The 9,906-nt window shown below is 36.9% G+C and overlaps 1 protein-coding gene across 1 annotated transcript in view; it reads left to right on the forward strand.

The window, feature by feature from the left end:
* Nucleotides 1-9,636, forward strand: part of LOC115232526 (sodium- and chloride-dependent GABA transporter 1-like) — a 56,942-nt gene extending 47,306 nt beyond the window's left edge. Inside the window, exons 10-15 of the mRNA XM_029802447.2 lie at nucleotides 1,500-1,612; nucleotides 2,658-2,798; nucleotides 3,501-3,597; nucleotides 4,525-4,604; nucleotides 6,408-6,578; nucleotides 9,082-9,636. Of these exons, the coding sequence (XP_029658307.2) occupies nucleotides 1,500-1,612; nucleotides 2,658-2,798; nucleotides 3,501-3,597; nucleotides 4,525-4,604; nucleotides 6,408-6,578; nucleotides 9,082-9,324 (845 nt within the window). The 3' untranslated portion in view covers nucleotides 9,325-9,636. The remainder of the gene's footprint in view (nucleotides 1-1,499; nucleotides 1,613-2,657; nucleotides 2,799-3,500; nucleotides 3,598-4,524; nucleotides 4,605-6,407; nucleotides 6,579-9,081) is intronic.
* Nucleotides 9,637-9,906: the final 270 nt, after the last annotated feature.

Genomic DNA, 9,906 nt, shown 5'->3' on the forward strand with positions numbered 1-9,906 from the left:
TACCTCATCTAAACCTGAGGCATTATTATTATTATTATTATTATTATTTTGTTTATCTATGTAAAAACATCATTATGAGATTATATACTATTTGAGAAGATATCCAAGTAAATATATCATTTAAGAAAAACAACATGGGGTTTCTCTTTTCAGCCTCAGAGAATGTTGTTTTGAGATTGGGTTTGACATGTTCTGCCTAATGGTGTAGGGGCTGATGCTATGATAACCTGACATGAAGATCTCTCTGTTAGACAGTTTATGCTGCTACACATTATGTGCTAGATTGAGCATAAAACACAGAAGCTGGCAACACCGTTTTAGTTAATGAAGTAACTTAGTGGGATATAATAGTTCTTGCAGGCATACATACTATAAAGTGTGCTGGTTTTAATTGGCATGTTATATGTAATATATTCATACAAAGATGTTGGCTTTCTGATAATATTTTATATTTTAGTTTTAGATGCTGTTTATTGTGTTTTAGGTAACTAAGCAAGCTTAAGTTCTGTTTTCAAATCTTGGATTTAGTGGTTATCACTATTAAAACTATACCCTATTTATATATATATAGATATATAGTGCAACGTTATTGAAAAACAAAGACAAAGACAGGTGTTGGAACAATAAGCAAGTGTATAAGTTTGATGCTTGGGAAAAATAGAGAAGTTTTTACGTTTCGAGCCTATGCTCTTTGACAGAAAGGAATAAGAGAAATAAATAGAGTGAGAATGAAAAACAATGTGTTGATATATATCATCATCATTTAACGTCTGTTGTCCATGCTGGCATGGGTTGGACAGTTTGACCAGGGCTGGCATGCTGCACCAGACTCCAGTTTGATTTGACTTAGTTTCTATGGCTGGATGTCCTTCCTAACACCAACCTTTCTGAGAGTGTAATGGGTGCCTTTATGTATCACCTGTATGGGTGCCATTTGCATGACACCAGTATTTACCATGGCTACAATTTTACTTGACTTGATGGGTATTCTTCTCAAGCACAGCATAATGCCAAAGGTCTCAGTCATTCGTTATTGCCTCCGTGAGGCCCAACACTTGAAAGGTGCTTTTTACATGCTACCAGCACAGTTGTCAGTTACATGACACCAGCATCAGCCACAACCATGATATATATATAGTTCTATATTTAAGAGATGAGGAATTATATACATTATTTACATTCGACGGATATTTGTCCTCATCTTGTTTGTTGTTAACTGCGCTGTATAACCACTATTCCATACGCCCACGATGTAGTGGTTAAGAGCACGGGCTACAAACCCCAAGATTCCAAGTTTGATTACAAGCAGTGACTTGAACACTAACAATAATAATAATAATAATAATAATAATAATAATAATAATAATAATAATAACATCGAAAAATACCTTAGGATCTGTCAAACTGTCCAATCCATGCCAGCATGGAAAGCAGATGTTAAACAATGACGATGAAGATGATGATGAAATAACACATAATAATTTCCCTTCTCTTTGCAGGTCTTCCCGTGTTGCTGGTATCGGTTGCCAATACATTCTCTCAATACAATTTATCACCAGTTATTGCTTCGATGGTCTATCTGTCTTTTTTCTTACTGGCTCTGCTCCATCAGGTAGGTCTATTTCAACAATCACATCAAAGGAGACTGAGTGAGTATGACAAAAACACAATGTTTAATACATGCATATATGTACAAATACACATGCAAACATACACACAGAAATATACATACAAATACATTTATGTATTGATACATGCATGCGTACACACACACAAACACACACACAGTCACATACACACACTAAATGCATGAAACTCTCAGGCCTTGAGTCACTCTGTTACTTGAACTAAATATTAATAAAAATATACAGTCATATTTTTAGTTCTATTTTTCCTGTTCCCATCAATATGGAATTGTGTTTTTTACATGCCATCTGCACAGGAGCCAGTCCAGCGGCACTGGCAACAACCTCATGCCACCAGCACAAGTGCCAGTAAGGTGACACTGGTAACGATCACACTCAAATAGTGGAGGCGCAATGGCCCAGTGGTTAGGGCAACGGACTCGCGGTCATAGGATTGCGGTTTCGATTCCCAGACCGGGCGTTGTGAGTGTTTATTGAGCGAAAACACCTAAAAGCTCCACGAGGCTCTGGCAGGGGATGGTGGTGATCCCTGCTGTACTCTTTCACCACAACTTTCTCTCACTCTTACTTCCTGTTTCTGTTGTACCTGTATTTCAAGGGGCCAGCCTTGTCACTCTCTGTGTCACGCTGAATATCCCCGAGAAGTACGTTAAGGGTACACGTGTCTGTGGAGTGCTCAGCCACTTACACGTTAATTTCACGAGCAGGCTGTTCCATTGATTCGGATCAACCGGAACCCTCATCGTCGTAACCGACAGAGTGCTTCCACACACTCGAATGGTACTTTTTACGTGCCACCAGCACAGAAGCCAGTTAGCTGCTCTGGCAATTTCTGTATTTTTTTAGCATAAAAGATACATGGACAAAACAATGGCAGATATAAGACCCTGGGCGATTTCTTGTACCATTTTTGTTTTGCAGTAAAAAGTGCATCTTAGAAGCCATCAAATGCAGTATTCATTTTGCTTTATCTTGTAGTCATGTTGTATTTTTCTACCCATGTCTTTTTAGATCATCCATCTGGAAGTGGTATTGGACAGCTTCTTACTCTCATTGCCAACATCCCTCCATCGATTTCTTAACAGGCGAGAGTACACCATTGCCATTGTATGCTTTTTCTCACTGCTGGTCAGTCTGTCATGTGTTTGTCAGGTAAATATCTCACCAGGATACATCTCTTGATGTTGTTTTTAACCCCTGTTCCCAATTCAATCCTAATCAAGTTGATATATGATCAAAACTATTTCAACCATTGCAGAGAGAGAGAGAGAGAGAGATACAGATATATATATATATATATATATAATATAAATTAGAGATAAAACCACTATTATGCAACTCAAACAGTGATAGACATAAACCAATACATAAATAACCAATATATATATATATAATTTTTTTTTATATATATATAACTTATAACTAGATCTCAAAAAGTAATTTATATTTTATATATTTATACTGTGAAATTTAATTTAATACTAAATTGAATTTTTCCCTGTAAGTTTGGAGTTATACTCCCTAAGATATATATATGTAACACATAAATAGAGCCTAAAAGATTGCTTTAAAATACCTGGTACATTTTATAAATATACCTGTTCAAGTATCATAATAGCATGAAACTGTTAGTAGCTCTTTCAGTTGTGTGTTTAATTTGATTGATTGATGTATGTATGTATTATGTATGTATGTATGTATGTATGTATGTTATGTATGTATATGTGTGTGTGTTTATGTATGTATGTGTGTGTTTATTACAGCTATAACATGTAACTACATCTCAGCAGTATTGTGTATATCTTTTCAAATGCATTAAATCCAACTAATACCCATTTGTTTAACACCTTTCAGGGAGGATTCCACCTGTACACACTTGTCAACAACTACCTTGATAGATACTTATGTGTTCTCATTCTGATTACAACTGTTCCATTTATCATTGCCTACAGTAAGTATATTCTACTACATTTATTCCTATCTTTTGATAGAGTTCTGTTGCCAAAATTTAATGATTCATAAACCTTCAATGGTTCCCAAACACATACTCTTTTACTCTTTTACTTGTTTCAGTCATTTGACTGCGGCCATGCTGGAGCACCACCTTTAGTCGAGCAAATCGACCCTGGGACTTATTCTTTGTAAGCCCAGTACTTATTCTATCAGTCTTTTTTGCCGAACTGCTAAGTGACGGGGACGTAAACACACCAGCACCGGTTGTCAAGTAATGCTAGGGGGACAAACACAGATACACAAACATATACACACACATACATATATATATATACATATATACGACAGGCTTCTTTCAGTTTCCGTCTACCAAATCCACTCACAAGGCATTGGTCGGCCCAAGGCTATAGCAGAAAACACTTGCTCAAGATGCCGCACAGTGGGACTGAACCCGGAACCATGTGGTTGGTAAGCAAACTACTTACCACACAGCCACTCCTGTGCCTATACGCAGTATATATACACAGTAAATGAGTTTGGCAATTTCAGTCAACCCAACACTCACTAAATTATGTATGTCACCTTGACCACCTTGACCGACCAGTCCGTCAGGCATCCATTTGACACTGCTGGTCACAGCATGCTGTCCACTCCTCTCTGGATCGCACCTTTCTCATCCACGTGATCCCAACTGTCCTCCTGAAATCATAACTCCACCGTCGTGATACCACTTACAGGTATGGACATAGCTGTATAGCTAAAAAGTTTGCACCCCAATTTCATGATTTGGGTCTAAATTCCACATGACACCATGAGCAAGTGTCTTCCACTATAGCCCTGCAATAACTGAACCCTACTGCACGAAATTGATTTATTCATTCAAAACTGACTATTGATATATTTTCACTTGTCTTTCTTTCTACAGTTAAACAAGAATCTCTCCATTTCCCAATTGAACGAGCCTGCATGACCATGTGGTTTGGAATAGCACCACTCAGTGCTGCTGTAAGTTATCTTTCTTCATTTCTATTGAATTAGTTAAGACAATATATCTAGTTTCAGCTTGTTTTATGGTGTAATAAAAGTAGGTATGAGACGTTTTTTTTTGGCACAGCTGTTTTGGTGTCACCTGTTTGGTGTCACTGATTCAATATTTGAAATCAGACGTTTTAATATTTCACTCTTCCTCCTCCTCCTCTCTCTCTCTCTCTGCACATGAGCATATTTCTCTATGTGTGTGAAGAGATGGAAAGTGTTTACGCCAATCATGTTCAATTAATATATTGCAATGTTTTAAGGCAGTGAGTTGGCAGAATTGTTAGCATGCCAGGCAAAACGTTTAGCAGCATTTCATTCATCTTCATGTTCTGAGTTCAAATTCTGCTGAGGTTAACTTTTTCTTTTATCCTCCCAGGGTCAATAAAATAAGTATCGGCTGAACACTGGGGTCGATGTAATTGACTAAACCCCTATCCAAAAATTGCTGGTCTTGTGCCAAAATTTTAAACCAATATATTGTAATGTTTGTCTCCCTTTCTCTCTATATATTTCTATGCATATGCATGCATGTGTGCGTTTGTTTGCCTCCTGCCACTGTCAAAACATCAGCATCCATATAGCTGTCCCCAATCATGGCACTTTATGTCCTTGAGCAAGACACTTTATTTTACATTGCTCTAGTCCACTCATCTGGCAAAAATGAGCTGTACTTGTAATTCATAATACCTTGTCACATTCTGTGTCACACTGAACCTCCATGAGAAGTATGTGGAGTGCTCAGCCACTTGCACATTAATCTCATGATCCAGCTGCTCCATTGATCAGATCAACTGGAACCCTCATTGTCACAACCAACAGAGGATCAATTTTTTTCTGAATAAAATATAACTCTCACCATAAATTTAGGAAAGAGTTAAACATTACCTTCTCCATCTATATACTTATTAATTTAGTTGAGGTTATAAGAGATAATACATGTATTTCAAAGGGCCAGCCTTGTCACACTCTGTGTCATGCTGAATCTCCCCGAGAACTATGTTAAGGGTACACGTGTCTGTGGAGTGCTCAGCCACTTGCACATTAATAAATGAGCTGTGACATCACTGGTGCCAAGCTGTATCAGCCTTTGCCTTTCCCTTGGATATCATCGGTGGCGTGGAGAGGGGAGACTGGTATGTGTGGGCGACTGCTGGTCTTCCATAAACAACCTTGCCCAGACTTGTCCCTTGGAGGGTAACTTTCTAGGTGCAATTCCATGGTCATTCATGACCGAAGGGGGTCACAAACAATAAGAGATAATGGTGTCATTGAGACCCAAAGGTGTCAGGTAATGCTGAATAAGTGCTATATCAGACCATAGTTAAGTTCCAGATTTGTTAATATTGCAAATAAAGGGTTCAACGTTGGTTCTATGTCAGCGTGTGTATATAAGAATTTTTTGCGTAATGAGATAAAAAAACCAAGGTTGTATAGATATTAGAGCATTTATAGAGAGAAGGTCTTACAGCTGTTTCTAGAATATTAATTAATAATAATATCCCTTCATCAGAGACGGTGTGAGATATATATATATTTACATCGCAGTTTTTGAACATCATTGGTTACAGGTTTCCAATGGAGTGGCCATTGATTCCTTACATCTCTCATGGTGTGAGTGACAAGAAAGTATCTAAGTAACTTGGTACATAATACCTTTAAGTGCTCAAAAGAAAGGCATAATCACCACATAATCCCATAAATATATTGATTCACGATTAAGCATGATGGACATATTCTGTAATTAAATTTCTTTTTCTTTTCTTATTTCAGTGTCTCCTGACTTATTTCATGATAAGGTATGTGTATGCCACACCTGTGGTTGGTTACGAAGAACGCTGGGCTAATGGCATTGGATGGGCAATTGCTGCTGGACCCATTGTATTAGGTATTGGACTGGGCACATTCTTTGTTCTCCACAACCAGAAAGGAACATTAAAAGAAGTAAGTATTTAATAGTCTATCTCATACAACTGCTCATCTATCTCTTGACTTGTTTATTCACCTATTTTCTAACCCCTATGCAGATTCTCTATATAGCATAAAACAGGTATGTGTGTGTGTGTAGGTACTGGCATGACTGTATAATTAAGAATCTTTTTGATCACGTGATTTTGGTCTCTGCCCATTGTGTAATATTTTGGGTAAAGTGTCTTTTACTATTTTAAGCATCTCTGTGAGCAAAGCCCCTATACTGGATATTTTCTACACATTACCAGGATAGTGCTATTCTTCACTCCATTCCACTCAACCTTGCATATTAGCCTCAGACATCTCATATGAAAGTTGTTCAGCTGACTGATGTGCCTTCAATAAGGTGCCCAGTTCTCTGCCCCATATAAAAGAATTGTTAGGACAACTGACTTATACATGTCAATTTTTGTCCTTACTGAGACAGCATGAGCATTCCAAATTCACTCATAAAGCTTCTTAAACTTTACTGCCCTTTCCAATATGAGTTTGGACCTTCCTATCGAGATTAGCATCACTTGTTATTGTAGAACCCAAATATATAAAAGCATCAATGCTTTTCAGAGCTTTGCATTCAACAAACACACTGGACAAAATTTTTAGACTGTTACCAGTATGTGGCTGATACTGCAGTTTAGTCTTTTATATGCTGATAGTTAAGCCAAGAGATCTGGCTGCTGCTGCAAATCAATCAATGATCTGTTGGATGTCCCCAAATATATGAGCAAACAAGGCATGATCATCTGCAAACAGTAAGTCCCTTATTGTGTGAGGTGCAATTTTAGTCCCTGCTTTGAAAAGCTGTTGGTTGAAGATGCCTCCTGTTGTCCTATATTCAAGGTATATTCCTATATTCTTCTACATCAGAAAAAGTACAATCCAGCATTTTCTGCAAAAAATAGAGCAAATGATACTGGTGCCAAAACACAACCTTGTTTCGTACCATTTTTAACACTAAAAGCCTGTGCTCCAATTCGATGATACTAGGTTTTATGACAGACCTACCAGTGTTGGCAGTTCGCTTAGATAATTACATCATAATTTAATAACTGGAAGAAGAAGAAGAAGAAGAAGTAGTAGTAGTAGTTAAAAAGTGGCAAAGAGATAAACAATTATGTTCTGAACTTCATTAGCTCACAGCTGTTTCTGCAACAGAATGCGGTGCACTCATAGTTGAAGGCTTGAATGCTTCGTGTCTGAAGCTTCAATGAAGCTACAGGGTGATACTCAAGCATTCAACTATGAATGCATTGCATCTTATAGCATAAACAACTGTAAGCTAATAGAGATCAAAACACAATTGTTTATTCCTTTGTCGTTCGTTCTAATTTCTTATCACTACGGTGTGCTTGGCTGATGCTCCATTCTGAAGCATATGTATATTGTGTTCTAACACTGGGTGATTAGTGTTGCTATGTCTAACTGAAATATTACTATACTCTTTTACTTGTTGCAGTCATTTGACTGTGGCCATGCTGGAGCATCGCCTTTAGTCAAGCGAATTGACCCCAGGACTTATTCTTTGTAAGCCTAGTACTAATTCTATCGGTCTCTTTTGCTGAACTGCTAAGTTACGGGGACATAAACACACCAACATCGGTTGTCAAGCGATGCTGGGGGGATGAACACAGACACACAAACATATACATGCACATACATATATGTAAACATATATACGACAGGCTTTTTCAGTTTCTGTCTACCAGATCCACTCACAAGGCTTTGGTTGGCCTGAGACTATAGTAGAAGACACTTGCCCATAGTGCCACGCTGTGGGACTGAGCCCGGAATCATGTGGTTGGTAAGCAAGCTACTTACCACACAGCCACTCCTGTGCCTATATATATAAAATGGTTATTATATGTTGGATACTTTATATATATATACTGTAAATCTTCGAGTATAATCTGCATTTTTTCCCCAAAATTTAAAGGTCAAAATCCCTAGTGCATACTATATACTAGGTTAAAAATGAAAAATAATTTCTAAGCAATGTCCGAGTCTCTATTTGCTGTTCAGCATTGTTTATTCAGGCGCATTCTGTGATGTCGGGCGCGAAAATACCTTAAGCTAAGCCTGGAAGCAATAAAGTCATAAAAGAATCATCCATAACTTGCAGTAAGCAACGTGTATTAAAATAAAAGTATTCGGAACACAGAATAACATGTAACAAAAACAATTCGCAAACATATTTACATTCCCATATAACAGTTAAGAACATCACCATTATGGTATTATGCATGTGCGGAAGTGTTTGTTCGACTAGGTGCTGCTGGCTTAATTATGCACAACTCAAGTTAGCGAAGGGGTGCGTATTATACACAAGGTTTAGGTTTTTCAGAAGTACACCCCCTAAAAATCCCTTGCGTACTATACTCAAGGATCTACGGTATTTTCTTTTAAAAAAATCTCTATTTTACTTACTTATCATTGAATAAATTATTAATTTCTTCACTTGTCAATCTTTCATTAACAGAGATTCCTCCAGTCACTTCGTATAGAAACTACTGTACTTGAAACCAACCAGTCTGAGTTTGATTCAGTGGAAACAGGGGACACACCCTTAAATAGATCACCTCCAACAGAGATGAAGAAAAGACCCCTTGATTTCGACATTGAGACGGTCGATGATATCTGCGCCGATGAAGAAATTAATACAGTGAAGATTGTTGAGGTCACTCTGCAGAGCAAAGACAAATCCAAAGCTGCCGATGTATGATCTGGACACAACAGGTTCTAAGAAAGAACAAAACAACAAAAAGAAGCGTTGAAAGAAAATTTGAAGAACACCAAATGTGTCGCATGATATTTATATATCAATATAGAATGTTTGTGGTGCATATAAGTATGTGTGCGTGCGTGTATGTGTGTGTGTATGTGCGCGTGTGTGTGTATGTGTATACATACACTTAAAGAATAAATTATAGCATTGAATGTTGTCATTTGGATATATGAAAGTATACATATTATGTACTATGTAAAAGTTATAAATATTTATAAACATATATATATATATACATATATATATATATCTATACACACACACACTCACATATATATATATACACAAACATATGCATGTCAGTAAATATATGCAAATATGTGTGTGAGAGAGATATGTATATATACATACATATACACACATATATATATGTATATATATATATATATATATATATATATATATATATATATATATATATACGTGTGTGTATAAATGAATATATATATATATGTGTGTGTGTGTGTGTATAAATGGATATGGATATATGTATTGAGATAGAGATAACATTATATTGGG

Source organism: Octopus sinensis, linkage group LG2 (genome assembly GCF_006345805.1).
Source record: "Octopus sinensis linkage group LG2, ASM634580v1, whole genome shotgun sequence".
Lineage (NCBI taxonomy): Eukaryota > Metazoa > Mollusca > Cephalopoda > Octopoda > Octopodidae > Octopus > Octopus sinensis.